Consider the following 27,923-nt stretch of genomic DNA (forward strand, 5'->3'; position numbering starts at 1 on the left):
GAGTTATCAGAGGTGCGCCCGTGCTCTTCAGCGGAGAAAATCCCCTACCTGGCCACTGGCCACTTTCTGTGGGCTGTGGGGTCCCCAAGGAGACGGCCCTTGGGCTCAGGGGCTGCGTTTCCAAACGCGCCTTTCCCAGGGCTCCCGCGCCCGTTCCTGCCTGGCTCCAACAGCGGCACAAGGCGGGACTCAGGACAGGCATTCAGGGCCGCCAGCGGCCGCGAGGCCCTCAGATGGGGGCTCCAAAGACCCCGACAGGCCCCGGCGGGGTGGGAGGCGCGCGCCCCGGGGCAGGCGGGGCTCCCCCTACCGGCCAGACGCGGGGGGCGGCGCGCGGAGGCTGCGAAGGTTCCAGAAGGGCCGGGAGGGGGCGTCGCGCGCTGACCCTCGCAGGGCGCCGCTGGGGACGATGGCGCTGCTCGCGTTGCTGCTGGTCGTGGCCCTGCCGCGGGTGTGGACAGACGCCAACCTGACTGCGAGACAACGAGATCCAGAGGACACCCCACAGACAGGTGAGCCCGGCTCGCCCCCCGCAGCCACGGGCCAAGAGGACGGGGCCGGGCGGCGTCTGCCCAGCACCGCGTGGCCGCCGCCCCCACTACGCCGTGAGAACCGGGAGTGCAGGGGGCCCGCGGCGCCTGGAGGCCTCCGGGGAGCCTCGCCTCGGGCGGCTTCCCCCAGGGCGGCGGGGCAGCCTGAGCCCGGCCCTTCCCCAGCCCTTGCTCTCCTCCGGCCGCGCCTCCCCGGGAGCCCTCAGGCTGGGGGACCCGGCCGGCCTGGCCTCCGGGGGCTTCACGTGCTGAGAACCGTTCAAGCCGCGGGAGGAGGGCCGGCTCCTCCTGCAGAGCTAGGCCAGGCCCAGCCCAGACCCAAGGGAGGACTCCTTGGAGGGAGCCGGGGTGCAGGGCCTGGGAGGTGGGTGGACCTGGAAGGTGGGCGGGAGGGCACGTGGGAGCAGACCCAAGCCCCGGGGTCACTTCCGCAGCCGGCGGCCGGGAGATGCCGGGGTCCGTGGGTGCAGCGTGGCCGACCTGGGGTCAGGGTGCCGCGGCCGAGGGGGGTGCGCTGTGCGCTCATGTCGTGTGCTTGGATGTGGGAGGATGGGGGAGCCCCCGGGAGAGAAGACAAATCACTCAGAATGTAAAGAAGTCCGGGGGCTGGGCAATTTATAAAGAAGAGAGGTGGAATTGGCTCACAGTTCCACAGGCTGTCCAGGAAGCAGGGTGCTGGCTTCTGGGGAGGCCTCAGGACGCTTAAAATCATGGGGGAAGGCGAAGGGGAAGCGGGCAGCTCTTACGTGGCCTGAGACCCCTCCTGCTTTCTCCCCATGCGGCTCACTCGAGTCATCTGGCCCCAGCCACTGCTCAGGGGGAGAAGGATGGGGACCCGCCGAGTTTGTGCTGGTCGGATGCCGGCTGTGTTCATCAGATAGGCACGGAGAACTGGAACATTCTACTTTGTTTTTATTCCTGCTTTCAGACGAGGGTGACAATAGAGTGTGGTGTCACGTCTGTGAGAGAGAAAACACTTTCGAGTGCGAGAACCCAAGGAGGTGCCAACGGACAGAGCCATACTGCGTTATAGCGGCCGTGAGTGAGTATCTTCGCTCTTGTTGGGGACCCAAAGGCAGGTGAATAGAGGGCTTTCAGGAATCAGGGCTGTCTAGTTTTCCTCAATAGGGAATAACTAATAGAAAGTAGACTTTTTTAGTTTTTTTTTTTTTTGAGATGGAGTCAGGCTGGAGTGGAGTGGCATGATCTCGGCTCACTGCAACCTCGCCTCCCAGGTTCAAGCGATTCTCCTGCCTCAGCCTCCAGAGTAGCTGGTATTATGGATGCGCGCCACCACACCGGCTAATTGTTTATTTTTAGTAGAGGTGGAGTTTCACCATGTTGGTCAGGCTGGTCTCGAACTCCTGACCTCAGGTGACCCACCCGCCCTCGGCCCCCCAAAGTGCTGGGATTACAAGCGTAAGCCACCGCGCCCTGCCTTTTTTCCCCTTTAAAATGTGAAGAGCAAAGTCCTGAGAGGCCAGAGAGAGGTGAAGGGGGAGTTGGGTGGGAGTCAGTCCGTAAGAACTGTGCCAGTGTAAGGCAGTGCCTGCTACAGTGGGTCCAGATGAAATACTGGGAGGTAGGAAGAAAATCTGGATTTCATATCATTCATTTTTAAATGAAAAATTAAGCTTTAATAATGTTAAATGCACCACAGAGAACAGTGTCTGTGTCACTCTTAAAAGAGATGCACAAAACCAAGGTGTACAGCCTTCAAGTGTGTTCTCAAAGAAGGGTGCATGCCTTAAAAATTGTGGAGACCACTGCTCTGTCATCTGTGATTCCCCTGAAAACCTCTGGGTACATGAAGCCCTCCCCAAGGGGAATCTGGACACCCAGCACATTCTGCCCACAGGGGGATCTTCAGGGCTCGTGAATTCTGATTCCGCCCAGCAGTCGCTCTCCAGCCCTTCGGTATCCACGAAGTTGGTGGGGCGCCGAGGTGATGCTCCAGATTCAGTGTAGCCGACATCGACTTGATAACTTAATATGGCAAAATGATTTGTACAGTGATGTATAAAATGAAGTATGGTCATGAGACAAGACCCCCAGCTCAGAGTCGAGCCAGGCCTACCAAGAGGCCAGCTCCACACCCTGGGTGATGGCCAGAATGGCTGGGAGTTACGTGTCTGTCTGTGGTCACAAAGGCCTGAGCCAACCCTGTGTTTGAGAAGTTGAGACCTGTTTGTTCCCAAACAGCAACTCCTAGACCCGCATTCCCAGTGCACATGGACAGGCCATACCACGCAGAAGCCAGCCCTTCCCCGAAGCAGTATTTAACACACAGGCCTGGCCCTCATCCTCCCGACTCCCCCTTGGTGCCCCAATTGACTGTGCACCTTTGAGCAGGGCCGCCAGGTGTGAGGCTTTGACCCAGACAGAAAGGCCTCGGTGTCAGGCATTGGAATTGCGTAATTGCCTTCTCTCGGTCTTTATTTCCTATTAGAAATATTTCCACGTTTTTTCATGATTTCGAAGCAGTGCTCCGCTAGTTGTGCAGCGATTGAGAGACCCAAGCCAGAGGAGAAGCGGTTTCTCCTGGAAGAGCCCCTGCCCTTCTTTTACCTCAAGTGTTGTAAAATTCGCTACTGCAATTTAGAGGGGCCACCTATCAACTCATCAGAGTTCAAAGAATTTGCTGGGAGCGTGGGTGAGAGCTGTGGTGGGCTGGGGCTGGCGGTCCTCCTGCTGCTGGCCTCCATTGCAGCTGGCCTCAGCCTGTCTTGAGGCACGGGACTGCCACGGACTGAGCCTTCTGGAGCATGGACTCGCTCCAGACCATTGTCACCTGTTGCATTAAACTTGTTTTCTGTTGATTACCTCTTGGTTTGACTTTCCAGGGTCTTGGGATGGGAGAGTGGGGATCAGATGCAGTTGGCTCTTAATCCTCAAGGGTTCTTCAACTCACATTCAGAGGAAGTCTAGATCTCCTGAGTAGTGATTTTGGTGACAAGTTTTTCTCTTTGAAATCAAACCTTGTAACTCATTTATTGCTGACGGCCACTCTTTTCCTTGACTCCCCTCTGCCTCTGAGGGCTTCAGTATTGATGGGGAGGGAGGCCTCAGTACCACTCATGGAGAGTATGTGCTGAGATGCTTCTGACCTTTCAGGTGACGCAGGAACACTGGGGGAGTCTGAATGATTGGGGTGAAGACATCCCTGGAGTGAAGGACTCCTCAGCATGGGGGGCAGTGGGGCACACGTTAGGGCTGCCCCCATTCCAGTGGTGGAGGCACTGTGGATGGCTGCTTTTCCTCAACCTTTCCTACCAGATTCCAGGAGGCAGAAGATAACTGATTCTGTTGAAGAAACTTAGACTTCACCCACCAGCTGGCACAGGTGCACAGATTCATAAATTCCCACACGTGTGTGTTCAACATCTGAAACTCAGGCCAAGTAGAGAGCATCAGGGTAAATGGCGTTCATTTCTCTATTAAGATGCAGCCATCCATGGGGACCTGAGAAATCAGACTCAAAGTTCCACCAAAAACAAATACAAGGGGACTTCAAAAGTTCATAAAAACATTGAATTAAAAGATAAAAATTTAAAAATGTTTTATTTCTCAGCATGAGCTCCATCACGGTCGAGACGCTTTTGTAAGTGATGGTACCAGCCATTCAGTTCATCCCTAAAGAATTCGGCACCCTGGGAATTTAACCATGCCACTTCAGTCTTTTTGATGTTATTAACTGAAGAAAAGTGGGTGCCCTTTAAAGATTTTTTAAAATTATAAAACAGAAGTAACCAAATCAGGCCTGAAAGGTGTATGCCTAGTGATTTCCCATTGAAATACTCACAAAACTGGCCTTGTTTGATGAGAGGAATGAGCAGGAGCATTGTCATGGTGGAGAAGGGCTCTCTGGTGAAGCTTTCCGGGGTGACGATTTCCTGGGTGTTTTCCTGCTAAATCGTTGGCTGACTTTCTCTATACACTCTCATAATAAGATGTTACTGTTCTTTGGCCCTCCAGAAAGTCAATAAGCAAGATGCCTTGAGCATCCACAAAATGGTTGCCATGACCTTTGCCCTTGACATGTCTGCTTTTACTCTGATGGGACCACGCCCACCTCTCGGTAGTCATTGCTTTGCTTGCGCTTTGCCTTCAGGAGTGTACTGGTTAAGCCACATTTCATCTCCGGCTATAATTATTTGAAGAAATGCTTCAGGATCTTGATTCCACTTGTTTAAAATGGCCATAGAACGCTTTTCTCTTATCTGCAGCTGAGCTGGGAGAAACAGTTTTGGCACCCACCGAGTGGACAGTTTACTCAACTTTAATTTCAGTCAGAATTGTGTAAGCTAAACACCTTGGGATACCTACAGCGTTGGCTATTGTTTCTGCTGCTATTAATCATCCCTCTTAAATTAGAGCACAAACAAGATGAATTGTTTCCTCACAGACTGATGTGGCTGGTCTGCTGCTGTGGACTTCTTCTCCAACATCATCTCATCTCTTCTTCCAATAAGTTATCCACTTACTTAAATTGCTGATTTCTTTGAGGCATTGTCCCTATAAACTTTCAATAAATCATCAATGATTTCACCATGTTTCCAGCCAAGCTTCACTATCAATTGCATGTTTGTTCTGGTTTCAATTTTAGCAGAATTCATGTGTCTGATAGGAGCTGTGTTCAAACTATTGTCTTATACTTCTTAGGGCCTCAAACTAGATCCTGTTCAGACATGTTTTCACAAGTTAGTACAAGTTTATTTTGTTGCCAAAAAATTTGAAATTCATGTATTCTTTTTCCCAATATGCATTTTCCATGAACGTTCTAAGGATCACTCATCCTTCGTCCCCATGTTGTCTATTCAATGTCAGGGAGGATAGGACCCCACCCACTGCTCACTTTTGTCTCCCTTCCGTCCCCACCATCCTGGCCAGCCACTGCCTGGTCTAATACCAGAGGCTGCTGGGTGGGGAACCCTGGGGAACCTTCCAGATAGAGTTTCTTCGCTATTCCTGAGGCATGGGGAAAAGGTTCATCTCAGTCACATCTGAACACTTCAAACCTGAGGCCAAAGTCCATTCTAGGGGCAGTGGGCAAGGAGGGTCCCAGCAACTCAGGACCAGATAGGACCACCAGCACCTGTCAGGCTCTGCCTGTGTGTCCATCTTTTTGCCCATCACAGGCTTGTGTTCACATCCTGCCATTCATACCAGCACCCAGAAACAATAGCCCCAGCTGCTTCCAATTGGCAGCCCTGGGCTTGAGTTTGGGGAGCATTACTTTCATTAAGGCAGGCAAAAGTGGGAACTTCATTCAGAAAGGGCAAGTGAGGTAGGAGGTCAGCCACATGAGAGAGTTTCCATGGCAACCTTCCATTAAAGTCTCTTCAAATGAAGGATGTAATCTGTGAGGTAAAATCATAGCAAGTCAAGAAATGTGAATACGGAAAAGTTCGAAATTGGGAACTGTTGGGTCTCTGGTAACACTAGGAGCACTCCCAATTACTTGAGTAAGGGAGATAGAAAATTATTGCAGGGTTAGGAATTAGAATGGATGAAGGAATTTGCTGTCTCCAGTGTGATAGATGCCCTTTCTAGAAAAGTCACCATGGATGGAAGACAGAACGGAGGGTAGTGTCTAGAAAAGAACAAGGTTCAACATAGATGCTCCATTATGAATGTAAAAGCTCAAGTATTGTTGACCAAAGGTTAAGAGTCAGTCTAGAGTGAGGGATTGGAGAAGCAGGAGATGGTGGCCCAGCTGGTCAGGGAAGGTCCTTACACAGGCAGAATAGAATAGGGGACAGATCCAAGGCCGAGACACTGACAAGGAGAACAGACACTTCTATCAACATGGAAGAGCAATAGGCAAGAATACAGAGAAAGATCATGTATAGGAAGGGGCCAGGAAGTTGAAAGAATTATCCCCAGCAGTCACATTTTCTCTGTGAAACAGAATACAGTGGTGTCTGCTCAGAGAATGAGGGTACAAATAAGGTTGGACTTTGAGTGCAATGATGGAAGCTTAGGACTATCCCCAAAGGCAAGAGAGAAGGGATATCTTAGGGGACATAACATAGGATAGCCCAGCATTGTGGAGGTCATGGCTAAGACAGGGCATTAAACATTTGCAGAGACCTGCAAGAGTTCAGTAGTGGATTTTCCCCAGCAGCAGTCCATGTTTATGAGGGGGAAAGGCAGATAACAAAAGTATATCTGGGTGTGAGCTAGTTCAGAAGATCACGATGGAAAGAGAGCAGTTGAGTGATGAACTGTGGGAACTTCACTGAGTGGAGAAGTCAAAGTAAGGTTAGAAATATCAGTTTTGAAGCAGTACCAAGGTCAGAGGCTCTAGATGGCACAGAAACACAGAGCAGATGTTGGCAATCCCATGATTAAGAGAGTAGGAAAGAAGGAGATTACAACCACTAAAAATAACCAGAACTTAGTACACAATAAATGAAGGCTCAAAACCAATGGGGAAAGAATGGATTATTGAATAAATGATATTGCTAAAATAGGCTACTATGTTACTACTAGATCAGGTGTGTGAGTAATGGAAATCCCCACATCATAATGACTTAACACAAGAATGTGTATTTCTTGCTCTTGTAAATGAAGTGAGCAAGTAAGCAGCCCAGGGCTGTGGGCCACTGCTGGAAGGACCCCTTTCCACGTGCCACCACAGCTCAGAGCACACACAGGGAAAGGGGAATGGATGGGTTCCGTAAGACCAGCATTGTTTTCAGAATTATAAATTCTCCAAAATATATATGCATGTATATATCATCACCTATGTGTAGGCTTTAAAAACAAAGAAAATTGAAAATTTGAGGTTCCACTTTGAGTCCAGAAAGCAGTCTTCTAAGAATAAGTATGTCAGGGTTTCCAAGAGCTGCTGGTAGCCTGATGGCTGGACTCAGAGGGTCACATGAAGACACACTGGAAAGTATCTTGAACATGGATTTCATGTCTTGATCTCTGAAAACAGAAAACGACCCTCCTGTAATACACATGAAGTAATTCATAAATTTCCAAACAGCTAGACTTTCTGAAGGCTCTGCTTGGTCAAACAAACATGTCCAGGTCTCTGAAATGCCTTTCTATCTCAAGCACTAAAAAACTATTACTGACTAAATTCTTTTATTGTCAAACACAAAACTGATACTATAAAACAGAAACAGCACAAGAAAGGAAATTAGAAGCCATCATAATTGTGAACAAAAAATAAATAAAATACTGACTAATCAAATCCAAGTGTATGAAAATACTAATACATTATGATAAGTACAATTTATCCCAGAAATGCGAGAACAATAAAAATCTTAGGAAAAGATATCACTCACCAGAGCAAGAGAATACGCAATAATAACCAAATGATAATCAACATTCAGTTATAACATTTTAAAAATCCTGGATACCTAAGAATAGAAGGCAATTTCAACATTTTGAAAAAAGTTACTTACCAGAAACCTAAAGCAAACACCATACTTAGTGGTGAAGCATTAGAAGTGTTCTATCTAAGTGCAAAAACATGATAAGCCTATACATTGTTACCACTGCAATAAAACATAAGAAAAATAAAGAGTATAGAAACTTGTTCCCAACAATCTGCCCCATTAGATAGCTACCTATAACAGAAGACCTTAGACTAATTAATTTGTAAAGAACAGAAATTTATTGCTCACAGTTCTGGTGGTGGAGAAGTCAAAGATCAAGATGCCAACAGATTTGATGTCTGGTGAAGGCCTGTTCCTCATAGATGGCACCTTCTATGTGTCTCTGGAAAGACCTAAAGAGGCGAAGACATTCCCTTCAGTCTCTTTCATAAAGGCATGAATCACATTCATGAGGGGTGCCTCCCAAAGGGATGCACCTCTTTTTTTTTTTTTTTTTGACATGAAGTCTTGCTCTTGTCACCCAGGCTGGAGTGCAGTGGCGAGATCTCGGCCCACTGCAGCCTCTTCCTCCTCCTGGGTTCAAGCTATTCTCCTGCCTCAGCCTCCTGAGTAGCCAGAATTACAGGCACCTGCCACCACACCCGCCTAATTTTTGTACTTTTAGTAGAGACGGGATTTTGCCATATTGGCGAGGCTGGTCTCAAACTCCTGACCTCAGGTGATCCACCTGCCTCGGCCTCCCAAAGTGCTGGGATTACAGGCGTGAGCCACCACATCTGGCTGGGTTGCACCTCTGAATACCAACACAATAGTGATTAGGTTTCAATATGAATTTTGGAGGGACACAAACATTTGTACCACACCATTCTGCCCCTGCCCGTCCCCAAACTCATGTCTTTCTGACATTTAAAATAAATTCATTCCATCTCAAAACTCTTAACTTCAGTTAAGTCTTAACGTAGTTCCAGCATCAAAAGTCTAAAATCCAAAGTCTTATCTAAATATCACGTAAAACAGATATGGATGAAACTCAAGGTAAGATTTATTCTGAGGCAAATTTGTCTCCAGCCATGAACGTGCAAAATCAAACAAGTGACATGCTTCCAAAATACAATGGTGGGACAGACATAAGATAAACATGCTTATTTCAACATAGAGAAATAGGAAGGAAGGAATGACAGGCTCTGATCAAGTCCAAAACCCAACAGGGCAAACATTAAATCTTAAGACTCCAAAATATTTTTTAGTCCATGCCCCACATTCTGGACACACTGGGGTGGGGCTTGAACCCCAAGGTTTTTGGCAGCCCTGCAGCCCTGCCCTCCTGGCTTTGCTATATGCACCTCTCACAGGCTGGAGTTGCCTGCTGGTGGCTCTACTGGTCTGGGGTCTTCAGGGCAGCCCTGCTTTTATGATGCCACTGGGTAATGCTCTCTCCAGTGACCCCTGCCACACCTGTGGCTGTTCTCTGCCTCTGCCCTAAGTCTGTCTGAGGCATCCTTTGAAATCTAGGTGGAGGCAACCATGCCTCCAAAGCCCGTGTGGAAATGGTACCGTACAGATGCTGCCGAGGTTTAGCGCATATGCCTTCCAGAGGGGTACTCTGAATTGGTCCTGGGCCTGCTTGAGCCACAGCTGTTAACAGCCAATACAGGCCCAAAACTGGAATCCTGAACGCAAAGCCTTGAAATCCTTCTGCTCCCAAGACCCTGGTGTTCTGGACCTGTGGTGGATGAGACATCCATGAATGTAGGGTCCAGCCCCACAGGGTCGGTGGGTTTTCTCTCCATGTGTGGAGACGAGAGAGTGTGGAAATAAAGATACGAGACAAAGAGATAAAAGACAGCTGGGACCGGGGGACCACTACCACCAAGACGTGGAAACCAGTAGTGGCCACGAATGCCAGGCTGCGCTGATATTTATTGGATACAAGACAAAGTGGCAGGATAAGGAGAGTGAGCCATCTCCAATCATAGGTAAGGTCACGTGGGTCACGTGTCCACTGGACAGGGGGCCCTTTCCTGCCTGGCAGCTGAGGCAGAGAGAGAGAGGAGTGAGAGAGAGAGACAGCTTACACCATTATTTCTGCTTATCAGAGACTTTTAGTACTTTCACTAATTCGCTACTGCTAACTAAACGGCAGAGCCAGGTGTACAGGATGGAACATGAAGGCGGACTAGGAGCGTGACCACTGAAGCACAGCATCACAGGGAGACGGTTAGGCCTCCGGATAACTGCGGGTGAGCCTGACTGATGTCAGGCCCTCCACAAGAGGTGGAGGAGTACAGTCTTCTCTAAACTCCCCTGGGGAAAGGGAGACTCCCTTTCCCCGTGTGCTAAATGGCGGGTGTTTTTCCTTGACACTGATGCTACCGCTAGACCAAGGTCCACTTGGCAGCGGGCGTCTTCCCAGATGCTGGTGTTACCGCTAGACCAAGGAGCCCTCTGGTGGCCCTGTCTGGGCATAACAGAAGGCTCGCACTCTTGTCTTCTGGTCACTTCTCACTATGTCCCCTCAGCTCCTATCTCTGTATGGCCTGGTTTTTCCTAGGTTATGATTGTAGAGCAAGGATTATTATAATATTGGAAAAAAGAATAATTACTACAAACTAATGATTAATGATATTCATATATAATCATATCTATGATCTATATATAGTATAACTATTCTTATATATTGTATTATACTGGAACAGCTCGTGCCCTCGGTCTCTTGCCTTGGCACCTGGGTAGCTTGCTGCCCACACATGAAAGTCTCAGAAATGCCCTCCAGATCATTCCTCCATTGTCTTGATGAATAACCTACAGTTTCCTTCTATCCATACTAATCTCCTTATCAAACATTTGCTTGACCACACCTTTGGTGTCTCTCCTGGACACACTTTCACATTCTTTACAATATTGTCAGGCTCAGAATTTTCCAAATATTCAAGTTTTGCTTCCCTTTTGATGATAAATTCTGTCTTTAATTAATGACTCTCTTCTTGCATTTCACTATAAGCAGTCAAGAGAAGCTGTGCCATACCCTGAACACTTTGCTTAGAGATTTCTTCTGCCAAATATTCTACCTTGTTGCTGATAAGTTCTTCCTTCTACAAAAGGCTAGAACATGAACACAACTCAGCCAAGTTATTTGCCACTTAGTGACAAGGATTGCCTTTCCTTCAGTTTCTGATAATCTGTCCCTCATTTCTGTCTGGTACTTCGTAAGAATGGCCTTTACTGTCCATGTTTCTACCCAGATTTTGATCATGACCACTTGGATAATCTCCAGGAAGACTGAGGATTTTCTCTATAGCTCTCCTCTTCTTCTGAGCCCTCACCAGAATAGCCAATGTTTGATTAGAGCCTGTTCCTCATAGATGACACCTTCTATGCGTACTCATGTGGCAGAAGGAGCTAGAATGCTCCTTTCAATCTCTTTTATAACAGCATTAATCCCATTTATGAGGATGGAACTTTCATGATCTAATTCCTTCCCAAAGGGCCCCACCTCTTAATACCAACGCAATGGAGATTAGACTGCAACATTTTGGAGGGACATGATGTTCAGACTACAGTAATAGCTTAAAACTCTTCTATTATAAAACACTTCATCTGATTCTCTGGCTGTTCAGGTTTTTAAAAAATTAAAATAAAAAAAACACTTTTAAATCCTGAATGAAAAAATATCTTAAATCCTTTCCCACTCTATGCCAAGTTAACATGAACATTTCAGAGGCCAAAAATAAAATGGGAACTGGATCATGATTCAACATGGTAGTTAAGTCAGGAGGCTGGAAGCTGCCTTGAGAATGTTTGCTTTTGTCTAATTATCTTGTGCCACATGTAGGGGATAAGAGACAAGGCAACGGATGTCCATAAGATAGGAAGTTAAAATAAAAAAAACACATAAATTAGGAGCTTAGGAAGGGATATATCTTAAATTAAATACTGAACTAGGAAGAAAGACACACTCTGCACAACCTGTCTGCCTCACTATTGGCTCTGCATGAAGATACAAATAGGAAGAGAAGTTTCACCTCAGAATCCAGAAACTTCCAGAGTATAGGGTTTGTATTTATATTACTAGTTAAATACACTAAACTCTAAACCAAGAAACAAATGTAAGGTAATAATGGATTGGTTTCACTCTATAGATGCCTGGAAATCAAAGGAAAATTCTCTCTGAAGGGATAGACTCTGAGTCCAGAAATCATAGAATTCTCACAGATACTATCTCCATAAATCTGCTATAAATCAAAATTTACAAAAGAAAAATAAAAACAAGAAGCAATGAGTGAGTAGAATTAGAGCATAAAAGGTTTTAAACATTGGAAAAAATAGATACCAAATACAAAATAAGTTTCCTTAAAGAAATAAAAGATCAGCTGGGCATGGTGGCTCATACCTGTAATCCCAGCACTTTGGGAGGCCGAGTTGGGAAGATCGCTTGAGCCCAGGAGTTAGAGACCAGCCTGGGCAACATAGGAAGACCCCATCTTTGTTTTATAAAAATAAAATAACTTTAAAGAAAGAAAAAAATCATAGAAAGCATCAGGAAAGAATACAATACCATCAGAAAAATATTGGGCAGACTTGACCCCCCCAAAATAAAAAATCTAAAGAGAACATCCAGAAGTAAAAAAATATATAACCATCATATGTTAAAACTCCAGGGATAAATTAAATAACAGATTAGACACAGATGAAGAGAGAATAAGAAACTGGAACATGAGCTGAAGAAACTACTCAAATGTGACCCAGAGATAATAAGAGTTGGAAAATACAAAGAATAAACTAGAAGACAGGGAGAATAGAATTAGAGTCTGATATAGAAATAAGCAGAATTTCAGAAGAAGAGAGTACAGACAATATTTGAAGAAATAACAATGAGTGGTTTTTCCAAAATTGATTAAAGACATGAATACTCAGATAAAGTAATCATATTGAGGCACATTCAGAGTATCACTTCAGGACTCCAAAGCCAAGAGGAAAATTTAAAACCTGCCAGAGAGAAAAGACATACATCTAAAAAATAACAACAATTACACTTGCACTGACTTCTCAATTTGATTACGGAAGTTAGAAGATGGTGCACTAGTGTCTCCAAAGTGTTGAAAGAAAATGACAAGAAATTAAGGTAGAACTGAATATTTGAATAAAGGCATTTTCTGATAAATACAAAACTGAAATTGTTTACCACTGCTCAGCCATTACTAAATGAACTCCCAAAATATTCTTTAAAAGGAGTGAAAATAATATCAGACAGGCATATGGAATGAAAGAAGGAATCATAGAAAAAGATATATTAATGTGTGGTGCTATGGATTGAGTTGTGTTGTTTTTCCTACCCACCCCACGAATTCACATATTGAAGCCCTAACCTCCAAAATGGCTGCATTTGGAGTAAGTAATTAAGGTTAAATGAGGTCATAGGTGTTAGCCTCCGATCTGGTAAAATTAGTCTCCTAATATGAAGAGCCACCAGAGAGCTCCTTCTCTCTCCACCATGTGAGGACATCATGACAAGCTGCCATCTATGAACCAGAGAGTGAGCCCTCACCAGATACTGAATCTGCCTGCACCTAGATCTTGGACTTCCCAGCCCCTAGAACTGTGAGAAATAAATGTCTGTTGTTTAAGCCTCCTAGTTTGCAGTAATTTATTATGGCAGCTAAAGAAGACTAAGACATACGGAAAAATCAAAACTATCACTGAATAGATAGCACAATAAGAATTTCCAATTTATGGGGGCTTAAAGAAAATAAGAGGGATAATACTAGACACATGTGGCATAAAAGGAAAGAGGGAGGTGATAGAGTTGTTCTGTAGTTTTTGCAGAGTTCACAAGGAGGTTCAGATACACTGAAAAAATTTGGCCGGGCGCGGTGGCTCATGCCTGTAATCCCAGCACTTTGGGAGGCCGAGGCGGGCAGATCATGAGGTCAGGAGATGGAGGCCATTCTGGCTAACACGATGAAACCCCGTCTCTACAAAAATACAAAAATAAGAAAAATACAAAAAAACTAACTGGGCGTGGTGACACACGCCTGTAGTGCCAGCTACTCAGGAAGCTGAGGCAGGAGAATCACTTGAACCCGGGAGGCAGAGGTTGCAGTGAGCCAAGATCGTGCCACTGCACTCCAGCCTGGGCAACAGAGCGAGTATCCATCTCAAAAGAAAAAAAAAAAAAGAAAGAAAGAAAAAATTAGACATAAAGAGTAAATTCCAAAATGCAAAATGATAGAAATCCAGTTTTAAACTTCTATGTATGTGTAGAAAAATAAGAGATCAATACTGAATGGTGAAAAGCATAAAAGAAATAAAAAGAACTAAACAAGATGATAGAAATATATCCTTATTCCTTAGCAGTGACAATAAATAAAATCACCAGTTCTAGCCTGGGCAACATGGCAAAGCCTCCTCCCTACAAAAAAAAATACAAAAGTTAACCAGGCATGGTGGTGTGTACCTGTAGTCCCAGCTACTTGGGAGGCTGAGGTGGGAGGATGGGTTGCGCCTGGGAGTTTTAGGCTGCAGGGAGCCACAATCACACTACTACATTCAAGCCTGGGCAACAGTCAGACCTCGTCTCAAAAAAGAAAACAAAAAATCACCAGTTTGAAGCTAATTATTATACTGATTTTTTGTTTTAATCCATAAAAAGATACACCCAAAACATAAGACCATAGAAAAGTTAATCATACAAAAAATGGCAGAAGATATAGTGGACTTATACTATTAATATGAGATAAATAGACCTCAAGGCAAAAAGTATTAATAGACATAAATGACAAAATGTTCAAGTCACTATAAAATATGTTAACAATTTAAAATTATGTCTTCCAGAGGTGCTTCAATATAAGGAAGTAAAAGATGTTGTAAATACAGGGAAAAATTGACAAAACCGACAATATAATGAAATATTTTAACACACATTGCTCAATAATTGATAGATCTAGAATGCAAAGTATAGTGAAAACACTGAACAAGATAACTGACAAGACTGACTGAATATACATATGTGGGACCTTGCACCCAACAATTATAGATCAGGCCTTCTTCTCAAAGATGGAAAACTACCCAGAGCTTTGAGGGGCTGAGGTAGGAGTATTGCTTGAGCCAAGGAGTTTGAGACCAGCAAGGGCAAGATGACAATACCCCATCCCTACAAAAAATTTTAAGATAGCTGAGTGTGGTGTTGCATGCCTATGGTACTAGCTATTTGGAAGGCTGAGGCAGGAGGGCTGATTGAGCCCAGGAGTTCGAGTTATAGTGAGGTATGATTGGGCCACTGCACTCCAGCCTGGGCGACAGAGCAAGACCCTGTCTCTAAAACTATTGGAGGGGGGAACCAAACTGAAAATTTTAAAATACTTTAAATTGAACAGTTAAAAATCTATACCGAAATGAAAAAAAAAAAAAAAAAAACCTTCAGGGTAAAGCTAAAGCAGTACTCAAGGAGAGATTTATAAGCAGTTAGAAATTTAAATGTTTATAATAGGAGAGAAGAAAATTGGAAAATTAATACAGTAAACATTCGATTTTGCCAAGCGTGTGAGCTCATGCCTGTAATCCTAAAACTTTGGGAGGCCAAGTTTGGCGAATCGCTTGAGCCCAGGAGTTTGAGACCAGTCTGGGCAATGAAATGAGACCCCATCTCTACAAAAAATGCAAAACATAGATGGGCATGATGGCGCACACCTGTAGTCCCAGCTATTCAGAAGGCTGAAATGGGAGGATGCCGTGAGCCCAGGAGGTCAAGGCTGCAGCAAGCCATGATCGTGCCACTGCACTCCAGCCGGGTGACAAAGCGAGACCCTACTTCAAAAGCAAACAACAAAAAAATTCCGCTTTAAAAGTCAGAAAGTAGGTATGAAGAAAATAACAAAGTGGTAGAAGTTAATGAAATAGAAATCAAGGGTATGATAGAAAGGCCCAAGAGGTGAATTTAATGGCATATTAGACAATCAGAGAAAGGAAGAGTAAACAAGAAGAATGGTAGGTAGGAACCATCAGACTGAAGATCACAAAATTTAAAAAGAGAATGGAAAATACAGAAAAAGCCTTGGTATCTGGGACATGGAGACAAGGTCTGACATAGTTGTATATAAGTCGATGTAATTATTGACTCTGTTTCTTCACCCTTTGCTATACATCAGCAGTCCCCAACCTTTTTGGTACCAAGGGGCCAGTTTCATGGAAGACAATTTTTCCATGGATGAGGCAGAAGGATGGTTTTGGGATGAAACTGTTCCACCTCAGATCATCAGATTCTCATAAGGAGCATGCAACCCAAATCCCTCACATGCACAGTTTACAATAGGGTTTGTGCTCCTATGAGAATCTGATGCCACTGCTCATCTGACAGGAGGCAGACCTCAGGCTGGAAACCTTGCTCGCCTGCCACTCACTTCCTGCTATGTGGCCTGGCTCCTCATAGGCCATGGACTGTGGAGCTGGGGACCCCTGCTATACAATACTCTCTGCCATGTAACTTTGCAGTTCCTCCAGCCAAAGACTTTGTTTAGTTCCCTGATATTCACGTTGGATGTTGTCACATGACTTGCTTCAGGCAATTATATTAGCAGAAGTGACACAAGCAAAGACATGAGATGAGCTTGTGTGATTGGGATTTCTCTCATGCCCCCACCATCATCCTGAGAAGAAAATGCTTCAGCTAGACCACTTGCATCAGGAGGATGAGAGACGTGGGTTGTAGAACCATCCCAGTAGACTCAAGATCTGTAGTGAGAAGCGGAGCTACCCAGCTGAGCTGGGCCTACCCACAGATCCATGAGTGATAATACAAAAATGGATGTTTCACATCAGTGGGCCATGGGGCGGCTAATTATGCAGCAGTAGCTAACTGATAGTCCATGGATCCACTAAGAGAAAGGGACAGACACAATATTTGAAGATATAGGAGATCATTTTTGAAAACTGACAGAAAATAACCACAGATTTGAGAAACTCTAAGAAACTGAAGCAGAATTGATACAAGGAAAAATCATACCTGGATACATCATTGCAAAACTTCTGAAACCCAAGAATAAAGAGAAAGCCTTAAAAGTAGTCCGAGCAAACAGCCACAATACTTAAAGGAGCAACAATAAGAATAATACCCGAGTTCCAAAAAGAGAAAGTAAGCAATGAGAAAAGACAATGGAAGAACATTGTGAAACTGCTGGAAGAAAATCACTAATTCTAGAGCGTTCTACAAAACAAAATACCCTTCAAAATGCAAAAGTAAAGACAAAGTGAAAGAAACACACTCTCATAGAATGTATCACCATCAGACCACACTAAAGGAAATCCAAAAGGTGGATGAAAAATTATATCAAACATAAGCAATGGAAAGAATATTAGTTAATATAAATGAAAATCTATTGTATAAGACAATAATAACAAGGACTTTAGGAATATAATATATAGAAGTAAAAAATTATACAGATTTAATATAATGAATATAAGTAGTGTGAATAATTGTATGTGACCACAGTAACACAGAAGGTGACAGAGGAACGAAAGGAGTTAAAAGTATTCCAAGGCTCAAGCATTGTGCTAAGAGGCAATAAATATGAAAATGAATTAAAACAGTTGTGTCCCAATAAAATGTATTTGAATTTCATATATATCTATGGAAGATGCTTTAAGTAAAAAAAAAAAAAAAATTCACACTTAGATACTATAGTATAGTTTATTATTTATTTATTAATATTCTACTTAATAAATAACATTCTTAGCTCACAGGTTGTACGAACACAGGACTGCAGCTGGCTGTGGTCTCAGGTTTTTGTTTGCCAGCCCACGTATCAGGAAAATAGCAACCACACAAGGCAGCTACCACCACTCAGTCTGGGGTACAAAGGGGAGAATTAATAAAACTAGTAAGTTGGAATTCATGAACATGAGGCACTCCCCAGGTGCCCCAGGGCGGCTGCCACACTGGGATCTGGCCTCTGAAGAGGGATGGCAGCAGCTGCCAGGGTCTGAGCTGGAAGGGCCTACGGCCTGAAACCCAGACCCCCGAGATGAGGCGTCCCTGGCAGTGGTTTGAGGTCTCTAGGAGGGAGATGAAGCTGGTTCTGCAGAGTCGGGAACCTGCAACCCAGTTTTAGCAGCTAGGTGGGGAAGTGCCCCTGCCAGGTGAACCAGCAGTGTCCAGAGGACACGTGGCCCCAGTGGCAGGCAGACCGGAAGCCTGGGAAAGACACCGGAAGCAAACTGAAAGGAGCACATCCCCCATCTTCCCCAGCCTTGCGTGCTTTCTCTGGTGCCCCTAGTGGGAGAATTTAGCACAGCACCAGCTGGCCCCCCAGAAATGAGTTTGCTGAGCTAGGGCCAGCCACAGAGGTGGAGTGGGGATGGTTGGTGTGGAGCTGAGTCAACTTAGGCAAACTGAGTCAACACCAGGCAAACACTAAGTAAAAGAATCTGGCAGAGCTTCTACTGTCAGACAAAAGTGATGTTGATACAGGAAACATTACTATAATGGAGGGCTTTTCATAATTGCAAAAGGGTAAATCCGACAGGTGGATACAATAATTCTAAATGTGTATGCATCTATTAACATAACCTCAAAATATATAAAGCAAACATTAACAGAAATAAAAGATGAAATGGTAAATCTCAACATACTTCTTTCAGTGTGTGACAGAACAATCCAGCAAATTAATAAAAATATGCAATATTTGAACATCATTAACAACCTTGGCCCACTAACATATACAGGTCACTGCACCGAACAACTGAAAAGTCACAATTTTTTCAAGTGTACATGGAATGTTCATCAAATTTTTGTCCATATGCTGGGGACAAAGCAAATCTCCACAATGTCAATGACTTGAAATCGTGTGGCATGTTTTTGACCATAATGCAATTGAATAAAAAACTGATATCAAAAAATAAAATATCCCCAAAGGTTTGGAAGATAAGAAATAAATTTATGAATATTCTAAGTCTCAGAAGACAGTCACAAAGGAAGTTGGAAAATATTTGTATTAAATTATACTGAGGCAAGGTACAGTGATTCATGCCAGTAACTCCAGCACTTTGGGAGGGTGAGGTGGGAAGGTTGCTTGAGCCCATGAGTTAGCAGCCTGGGCAACATAGTGAGAACCCGTCTCTACAAAAAATTTTAACAACTGGCGAGGTGTGGTAGTGCCCACCTGTAGTCCCAGCTGCTATGGAGGTGGAGGTGGGAGGATCACCTGAGCCCAGAAGGTTAAGGCTGCAGTGAGCCATGGTCATGCCACTGCACTCCAACCTGCATGACATAGTGTCCAAAAATAATTACACTGTTTCTCCAAAAGAGAATTATACTGTTTACATGACCTATTATTACTTGTGGTATAGTGACAAAGATATGCTTAAGAGAAACTTGTGATCTAAAATCATCTATTAATGGGAAAAATTCTTAAAGACAGAGAACTGAGTATCTACTTCAAGAAATTAGAAAAAGAATAGCAAATATATCCACAGAAAGAAGAAATTCAAACTAATAGAAAATTCACCAAAAAATAAAAATAAAAGGTTGCTTATTTGAAAAAACTAATAAAACTTATAAATCCTTAGAAAGATTGATCATGACTAAGACAGAAGGCACAAATTATCAATATCAGGAATAAAAAGATGACATCTCTAGACTAAAAAACATAAAAAGATACCATCTAGGGCTAGGTAAAAAGTTCTTAAAGTTGACACCAAAAGCTGAATCCATAGAAGGAACAATTGATAAACTGGACCTCACCAACATTAAGACCTTTGCTTTGCTATTGACTCTGTTATTAGGATGAAAAGACAAGCTACAGACTAAGAGAAAATATTTACAAGCCACAATCTGACAAAGAGTTTTATCTAAAATATACAAAGAACTCTTAAAACTCAACAGTAAAAACAAAAAATCAATGAGAACATGGACAAGGCATATAAACAGACATTTTGTCAGCAAGCAGATATGGGTGGCAAATAAGCACATTAAAAAATAATCAACATCCTTATCCTTTTTTTTTTTTTTTTTTTGAGACAGAGTCTTGCTCTGTCGCCCAGGCTGGAGTGCAGTGGTGCGATCTCAGCTCACTACAAGCTCCGCCTCCTGGGTTCACGCCATTCTCCTGCCTCAGCCTCCTGTGTAGCTGGGACTACAGGTGCCCGCCACCATGCCCGGCTAATTTTTTTTGTATTTTTAGTAGAGACGGGGTTTCACCATGGTATCCATCTCCTGACCTCGTGATCCACCCACCTCGGCCGCCCAAAGTGCTGGGATTACAGGCGTGAGCCACTGCGCCCAGCCCATCCTTATCCTTTATAAAATGCAAATTTAAGCCACAATGAGATATCACCACATACCTATGAGAATGGCTAGAATAAAAAATAGTGACAACACCAAATCCTGAAAAGGATGCAAAGTAACTAGATCACTCATACACAGCTGGTGAAAATTTAAAATGGTACAGTCACTATGGAAAACAGTTTGACAGTTTCTTATAAAAATGAACATACGACTACCATGCATTTCATAACTCAAGCTCCACCAGACATTTGGAGAAAGGTTCAGAAACTGGAAGCTTACCCCAAGACGCCTCAGGTGACATGGATAGGGGAGGCCTTTAAGGTTTTTAACAATAAGGACCAGGCAGGGGAGGAAAAAAAGGATGAGAGAATGAAAAATCGGGCAAAAATTTTGGCTGCCATAATTACAGGTCTGCCTCAAGGTGACCCTAGGCAGGAGAAACACTCCAGACAAGGGGTGACCAGACCTCAACCAGCAGCAATAGGACTGGGGGACAACCAATGTTCTTATTATAAGAAAGAGGGGCACTGGAAAAGGGACTGTTCATTCCATCCTGTGAAGTCATGACAGCATGAATCTCCCCAACCCACTCCTCTTGATGCTAGTCTCTTGTATGAAAAGGCCACCCTCTCTGCTGGATGTAGCCCAACTGCTCTCCCAGCTGCAGTCTTGAAGCGTTCTGTTGGCATCACCACCGCAAAGCCTCAGGTCACTCTCAACGTAGCAGGCAGGAAACTTGAATAACTATTGGATACTGGGACCACCTACTCTGTCCTGACCCAACCTGTGGGACCTCTGCAATGCCGACTGTATGGTGATGGGAATAGATGGCCAGGAGAAGGTAAAATGATTTGCCTTTCCTTTGACTTGTGAAATCGGATTTAAGGGTATTATTCTTTCCTATATATCCCTAAGTGTCCCCTTCCTTTAATAGGTCATGATTTATTATCCAACCTGGGAGCCTCAGTTTCCCTCCAGGGGGATGCAATATAAGTCTCAGTACCTCTGAGAAGAGAATCCATTTACTGGCCCTTTTGGCTCCCAAAGGTCAGAAGCTACCTCCTGTCCTGGAAGAGATAGTATGTCAAGTGGCAAAGTTTATATGGGATGCCAGCACTCTGAGACAAGCCATCACTGCAGAGCCTATTAAGATAAAACTTAAGCCAAGCATACTCTACCCATGCAAGCCCCAATACCCTTTGAGGACAGAAGACCTACAGTGAATACAGCTCCTCCTGGAAAAAATTCCTACAGCACAGGCCTATTCAGCCCTGCCAGTCACCTTGTAATACCCCAATCTTACCTGTGGAGAAACCAGAAGGGGAGTACTGGTTTAGGGTACTCCTTTTAGGAGTGAATGACTTAGGGCAGTGAATGACTCAGTTGTTCCCAGTCATCCTATAGTTCCCAATCTATCCACACTCCTCTCTCAGATCCCTAGGCGCACTCAGTTCTACATGGTGCTGGATCTAGAGGACACTTTCTTTTGTATCCCATTGCATCCCAAATTCTCCTAAATTTTTGCCTTTGAATGGAAGTATCCAGAGACCCAGGAAACTTCCCAAAATACCTGGACAGTGCTACCCCAGGGGTTCAGGATAGCTCCTACCTCTCTGGGAAAGCCCTGGCAAAAGACCTCAGAGATCTTAAACTTACAAGTAGAACCTTATTGCAATATGTGGATGATTTGCTTATTGCTAGTGAGGGCTTCCATAGTTTTCAAGAACATACTATTAAAATCTTAAATTTCTTGGCTGAATGGGAATATAAGTTCTTCCCTTAAAGGCCCAGATCTCCCAGACACAGGTTCGATGACTAGGGTTCATACTTACCCCAGAAGCCAGGATGCTTGCCCCATACTGAAAGCAGGCCATTGCTTCACTACTAGTCCCTGGTAGTAGAAGAGAACTGCATGGATTTCTGCAGATGGCTGGCTTCTGCTGGGTTTAGATCCTAAACTTTGGCCTCATATTTAAACCCACTCAAGAGTGGAAAAAACCAACCATCCCACTGGGTAGAAGCCTGTCAGCAAGCATATGAAACGCTAAAATCTGAGTTAGGAAGGCCCCTGCCCTAGGACTCCCACATTTGTAGAAGCCTTTCTTCCTATCTGTATATGAGAGGTTCAGGCCAGCCCTGGATGTCCTAATTCAGAATCTGGAGTCCATCCAATGGCCAGTGGTTACTTTCAAAGCAATGAGACCCAGTAGCCCAGGGAAGGCCAAGCTGACTTAGGGCAGTGGTGGCCACCAGCCTCCTGGTCAGAGAGGCCTCCCAACTCACGAGGCCAACCCCTTCAGGTTGACACTCCTCACCAGGTCTGGAATGTGTTAGAAATAAAAGAGCACCACTGGGTGGGGAAGCCTAACTTTATAGCCGGCCCTGCTGCTAGACACCCTCGACTGAACCTTAAAGGTGTGTTAGACCTTGAATCCTGCCGCCCTGGTTTCCTCGCCCACTTCAGAGACACAAACACACTTGTGTGGAGACTTTAGAGCAGACCTATTCTAGACAAATGGACCTGCAGGACTCCCCCTTAGAAAATACAGATAAAGAATTATTTACATCTGGGTACAGCTTTGTAGAAAATGGCATCCAAAAGGCAAGCTATGCTGCTGTTGGCCTGAACCACATTGTAGAAGCAAAAGCCCTTGCCCCAAGCACTTCCACTCAGGAAGCAGAGCTCAGAGCCCTAGTCACGGCTCTTTAACTAAGGGAAGGAAAATACTTAATGTATATCCTGCCTCTAAGTATGGATTCCTAGTGCTCCATGCTCATGCAGCTGTCTGGAAAGAAAGGAGATTGTGGACTCCTAGGAGCTACCCCATAAAACATAAAAAAGTGATTCTGTCCCTTCTTGAGGCAGTTCAGCTCCCTGCCCAGATAGCTGTCATGCACCATGAAGGGCCCCAGTGGGCAGTTCTTTAACCAGCCGAGGAGACAGCTGAGCTGGTGAAGCTGCCAAACAGGTGGCCCAGACAGAGCGGCTTGGCCCCTTGGCTCCCGTAACCCATGTTCCTACCATAGGAAGGAGGGGCACTGGGAAAGGGACTGCTCATTCCATCCTGGGAAGCCAGGACAGAATGAATCTGCCCAACCCACTCCTCTGATTGCTAGCCTCTTCCTAGCCACTTTCTTCTAGATGAAGATTTAAATCAGGCTGTAAAATACATCATTAACTTGGGACAAGTTCAGCAGGCCATCTTCCAATATGATAGTAAGATGTGACGTCAGCTGGGTCATGGAGTTTCAAATCATTTCCCTGCTAGCCCAGGTGCACAGGTCCTACTCAAGACATGGCGAAAAGGAAGCCCAGAGGCTCAGTTCACTGAGAAATGAAAGGGTCCATACCAGGTTTCCTTGGCCACTGCAAGAGCTGTACAGTTGGAAGGACTTGTCTCTAGAATAAAACCTTTTGCTTCTCCTGATGGACGACAGGCCTGCTTGGAGAAAACAGTCTACTCCCGTAAACCTATAGAGGACCTTAAGTATTTGTTCAAGAAGCTGCCTCTGGAAGACAGCAATAGTTAAGTAACATCCTTATATAAATGATATATACCAGGGGATATGCAGACTATCTTCAGGACCCTGGCTTGCTACCCCCAACTGCACAACTCAACCTGAACCTCTCCATTCTCAATGACACCAGGGGACATTCAAATTTGGGCTCCTCTTGGAGTTGTTTTCCCTTGAGGCCACCCTAATAACCTCCTCAACCACCCTGCTTGCCTAGCTCCTTCCCCCGCACGGCTCTGTGGGCTTGGACACCCCAAGCCCAGGCCAAGGAAGGGCCAGGTCCGGCACCCAGAAGTCCCCCACCTGATCTTGACTCCTTCAAGTCCCCCAATAAACTGCCAGTGAACCACCACAAGCTGCCCAAATCCATTGTGTTAGACTGATGCAACTGAGTGATGGGGAAGGTGTGGGTCCCTCCAGCTTTCGTGGGTGCTAAGACTGCTGGGTGTCTGGCACCGCTCTGGCCCTGGGACATAGCAGTTAGGAGGCCAACCAGGCCCTGGCCTTCTGGCTTCAGGGTCCAAGAGGGACAGAAGTATTCCTTGCTTATGTATTCCCTGCGTAAGATTGCAGCAAGGCCAGTGCACCCTGGGAGAGGTTCCCTGTGCAAGGAGAGCCCTGGGGATCTCGCCCAGTCTCCGGGCCCAGGAAGGGGAAGATGGAAGAGGAAGGAACAGCATGTGGGTGAGAGGAGAGCTGGGAGAGCAGAAGCTGGGAATGAATGGGCAGGGGCAGGAGCAGAGGAGGCCTGGAGGGTGGGTAGAGACCTTGGAAGCTCCAACTGGTTTCTCATTCATCAATCTTCACTGGTATCTCCAGGGCTAAGCCTCCAGCTGTGGGTCCCTCCCCTGGCAGGAGAGGACATAGTGGTGTAAACCAAAAATGAAATTCTAAGCTCCCCCACCATCTGAATGGACCCCTGCTCTTGACCAAGGGCATTCCAGGGTTAACCTGAAACACGAGTTCAGACCACGACGGGAAATGTGTGTTGGATATACCTCACTGTACCCTCCTCCCTTTGGATTTCAGGCCAAGCTGACCAGCAGTAACATCAACACAGCCCTTAAGACTGACAGAACAGACTCTCTAAGTCTGATGAGAAACAATCTATTCTCTCTGAAGCCTGCTACCTGGAGGCTTCATCTGATGATGAAACACTGCTCTCCACAACCCCTTATCTTAACCAGACATTCCTTTCTATTAATGCTAAGTCTTTAAAAAATAACCTTTTTTTTTTTTTTTTTTTTTTTTTTTTTTTTTTTTTTTTTTTGTAGTGGTGAGCTCTCTCTCTGTTGCCCAAGCTGGTCTCTAACTCCTGGGCTCAAATGGTCCTCGGCCTCCCCATGGCAAGGATTACAGAAATGGGCCACCATGCCCAGACAACTTAACTCTTTTGACCAATTGCCAATCAGAAAATCTTTGAATCTGCCTATGACCTAGAAGTCCCTCTGTCACTTCCAGTTGTCCCCACCTTTCTGGACCAAACCAATGTCCATCCTGCAAGTACTGATTGATGTCTTATGTCTCCCTAAAATTTGTAAAACCCAGTTGCAGCCTGACCACTTTGGGTACATGTTCTCAGGATCTTCTGAGGCCGTGTGACCGGCCACGGTCACTTAGATTTGGCTCAGAATAAATCTCTTCAAACATTGCAGTGTTTCACTCTTTTTGTTGGCAGGGGAACAACGTGGGTGACCAGGAGGCTGTATTCTTTGAGCAATGGCCAACAGGCTCAACGGCTATGTCCTCAGTCCATTCAGCCCCAGGGGCCACCCCTCCCCGGGGCAGAGGGCTCAGAGCCGAGCCACGACAAGGTGACACTTCAGGAACAAGTGTGAGCAATGCTAGGGTGTTGGGAATAGGCCCCCCAAATCTGGCCATAAACTGGCCTCAAAACTGGCCATAAACAAAATCTCTGCAGCACTGTGATATGTTCGTGATGGCCATGATGCCCACGCTGGGAGGTTGTGGGTTTATCGGAATAAGGGCAAGGAACACCTGGCCCACCCAGGGCAGAAAACCGCTTAAAGGCCGTTCTTAAATCACAGACAATACCATGAGTGATCTGTGACTTAAGGACATGCCCCTGCTGCAGATAACTAGCCAAACCCACCCCTTTATTTTGGCCCATCCCTTTGTTTCCCTAAGGGATACTTTTAATCTATAATCTATAGAAACAGTGCTTATCACTGGCTTGCTGTGAATAAATACGTGGGTAAATCTCTGTTGGAGGCTCTCAGCTCTGAAGGCTGTGAGACCCCTGATTTCCCACTCCACACCTCTATATTTCTGTGTGTGTGTCTTTAATTCCTCTAGCACCGCTGGGTTAGGGTCTCCCGGACCGAGCTGGTCTTGGCACTAGGGGAGCTGCCCTGATAGGTAGTGAGCTCCCTGTCCCTGGGGCTATGAAGCAGAGCCAGGTGCCGCCCCAGGGAGCTCCTCCTTTGAGGGAGGTCCAGAACCCTGGAACCCGAGCCCAGGCCCAGGCCTGAATCCGGAGCTTGTTTAACCCAGCAATTCCGGGACCCCATCCTGGGTCGCTGGCATCCGCTGTCATTTGAGAGGCTGGGGCTAGCGGGGAGAGCTGGTCTGGCCTTCTCTGGGCCGCCTTTCCTCCCCAGCCTCTTCAGGAAGGGGCACAGGACAGCCGAGCTGCACAACGGCCCGCTGGGCCTGCGCCCCAGGGCCTCCGGCGACACTTGGAGTCCGCAGCTGAGTCACTGACTCTCACCCGGGCTCCCCCACCTTTCGCCCGGCCCTGATTTGCTCTGGTTTCAAAAGCGAGGAAGGGCGGGAACGCTCGGGAGGAGCCTGGGGTTGGTAGGACCTTTAGTGGGTAGAATGAATGTCGTGAGGGCGAGTAAGGAGGTACCGGCTGGGGTTGAAAATGCGCAAGGGGACCATGAGCGTGATTCGCCCTGAGCCGCTGCGAACTCCCTGCGAGCTGGGGTGGCCCTGGAGGTCCTGGAGCAGAAGCTAGGTTCCCGCAGAGTCCGCTGCAGCGCCGCTGGCGACCGGGCTGGGTCCCATTTTCCACGAAAAGTCCCGCGGCTTCGGCCGCGGAGGTGCTGGAGCCTTTGTGCTCAGACGAAAGGCCTAATGGCCAGGGCCAGGCCGCGTCTTCAGAGCCTGGCGAGGGGCTCGCGCTGCTGGGGAGGCGGAGACGCCGGGGCGCCCGTGCACCCTCGCGCCTGCAGCGCCGCGTACGGCCGCCAGGTGCCGCTGTGGCGCTCGGCGCGCCGCCCGCCCCGCCCCAGGGAACGCGAAAGTGGCGCGGGCCTGGACGGCGGGACGGACCACGTAGGGCGCTGAGGAAGTCGCGCCACCTGGGCGGGGCTCCGGGCACCTCCCCCTCGGCCGGCCTGGCGCTGTGGTTCGCTCCGGGCGCGCTGGGCGCGCGAGTTCCCAGGAGGCCTGGCGGGCACCGTAACCAGCGCCGCGGACACCTGCACCAGCGCCGCGGACCCCGCAGGACCCCGCGCCCGCCGCCGCCGCGATGCTGGGGCTGCTGGTGGCGTTGCTGGCCCTGGGGCTCGCCGTCTTTGCGCTGCTGGACGCCTGGTACCTGGTGCGCCTCCCGTGCGCCGTGCTGCGCGCGCGCCTGCTGCAGCCGCGCGTCCGTGACCTGCTAGCCGAGCAGCGCTTCCCGGGCCGCGTGCTGCCCTCGGACTTGGACCTGCTGCTGCACATGAACAACGCGCGCTACCTGCGCGAGGCCGACTTTGCGCGCGTCGCGCACCTGACCCGCTGCGGGGTGCTCGGGGCGCTGAGGGAGTTGCGGGCGCACACAGTGCTGGCGGCCTCGTGCGCGCGCCACCGCCGCTCGCTGCGCCTGCTGGAGCCCTTCGAGGTGCGCACCCGCCTGCTGGGCTGGGACGACCGCGCGTTCTACCTGGAGGCGCGCTTTGTCAGCCTGCGGGACGGCTTCGTGTGCGCGCTGCTGCGCTTCCGGCAGCACCTGCTGGGCACCTCACCCGAGCGCGTCGTGCAGCACCTGTGCCAGCGCAGGGTGAGCGGCCCCTGCCCCTGGCCCCGGAGCACGGCCTTTGTGGGACCTCCGGGGGCTCCTCCTAGTCCCTGGCCCCCTCCCCTAGGGAAGGCCCGCTGCCTGCACCTCTTTCGGGTACTGCTGGAGTCCTGCCTCTTACCGCTCCCGCCCCTCCCTCTCTACCGGGGGCATTCCTCACTGATGCCTTTGTTCATGGGGGTTCCTAGGGTCCCCGA

The 27,923-nt window shown here is 46.8% G+C and overlaps 2 protein-coding genes and 1 long non-coding RNA gene across 7 annotated transcripts in view; 2 read left to right on the forward strand and 1 right to left on the reverse strand.

Moving 5' to 3' along the window:
• On the forward strand, positions 1 to 3,371 carry LY6K (lymphocyte antigen 6 family member K). 3 transcript variants are annotated; one of them, XM_054518971.2, is made up of 4 exons: positions 278 to 512; positions 1,480 to 1,593; positions 2,410 to 2,496; positions 3,001 to 3,371. In XM_054518971.2, exons 1-4 carry the CDS (start codon positions 410 to 412, stop codon positions 3,279 to 3,281), a joined length of 585 nt encoding a protein of 194 aa, XP_054374946.2. In that variant the 5' UTR covers positions 278 to 409; the 3' UTR covers positions 3,282 to 3,371. The 3 variants fall into 3 exon arrangements, with proteins under 3 accessions (XP_002819544.2, XP_003777365.1, XP_054374946.2); XM_002819498.6 differs by lacking the exon at positions 2,410 to 2,496 and having other exon boundaries at positions 1 to 512; XM_003777317.4 differs by lacking the exons at positions 2,410 to 2,496; positions 3,001 to 3,371 and adding an exon at positions 2,754 to 2,956 and having other exon boundaries at positions 274 to 512.
• Positions 2,164 to 26,823, reverse strand: LOC112134642 (uncharacterized). Its single transcript, XR_002916008.3, has 3 exons — positions 26,572 to 26,823; positions 8,195 to 8,298; positions 2,164 to 7,487 (listed from the first exon to the last, which is right to left on the reverse strand). It is a non-coding gene; the product is annotated as an uncharacterized LOC112134642 (long non-coding RNA).
• The window catches only part of THEM6 (thioesterase superfamily member 6), an 11,808-nt gene continuing 8,860 nt past the window's right edge, over positions 24,976 to 27,923 (forward strand). The window contains exon 1 of one of the 3 annotated variants that reach the window (XM_002819499.6): positions 24,976 to 27,708. In XM_002819499.6, the coding sequence (XP_002819545.1) occupies positions 27,196 to 27,708 (513 nt within the window). In that variant the 5' untranslated portion in view covers positions 24,976 to 27,195. Of the gene's footprint in view, positions 27,823 to 27,923 lie in introns of all 3 variants that reach the window. The other 2 variants (XM_063726868.1, XM_054518970.2) reach the window with 2 other exon arrangements.

Source organism: Pongo abelii, chromosome 7 (genome assembly GCF_028885655.2).
Source record: "Pongo abelii isolate AG06213 chromosome 7, NHGRI_mPonAbe1-v2.0_pri, whole genome shotgun sequence".
Classification (NCBI taxonomy): domain Eukaryota; kingdom Metazoa; phylum Chordata; class Mammalia; order Primates; family Hominidae; genus Pongo; species Pongo abelii.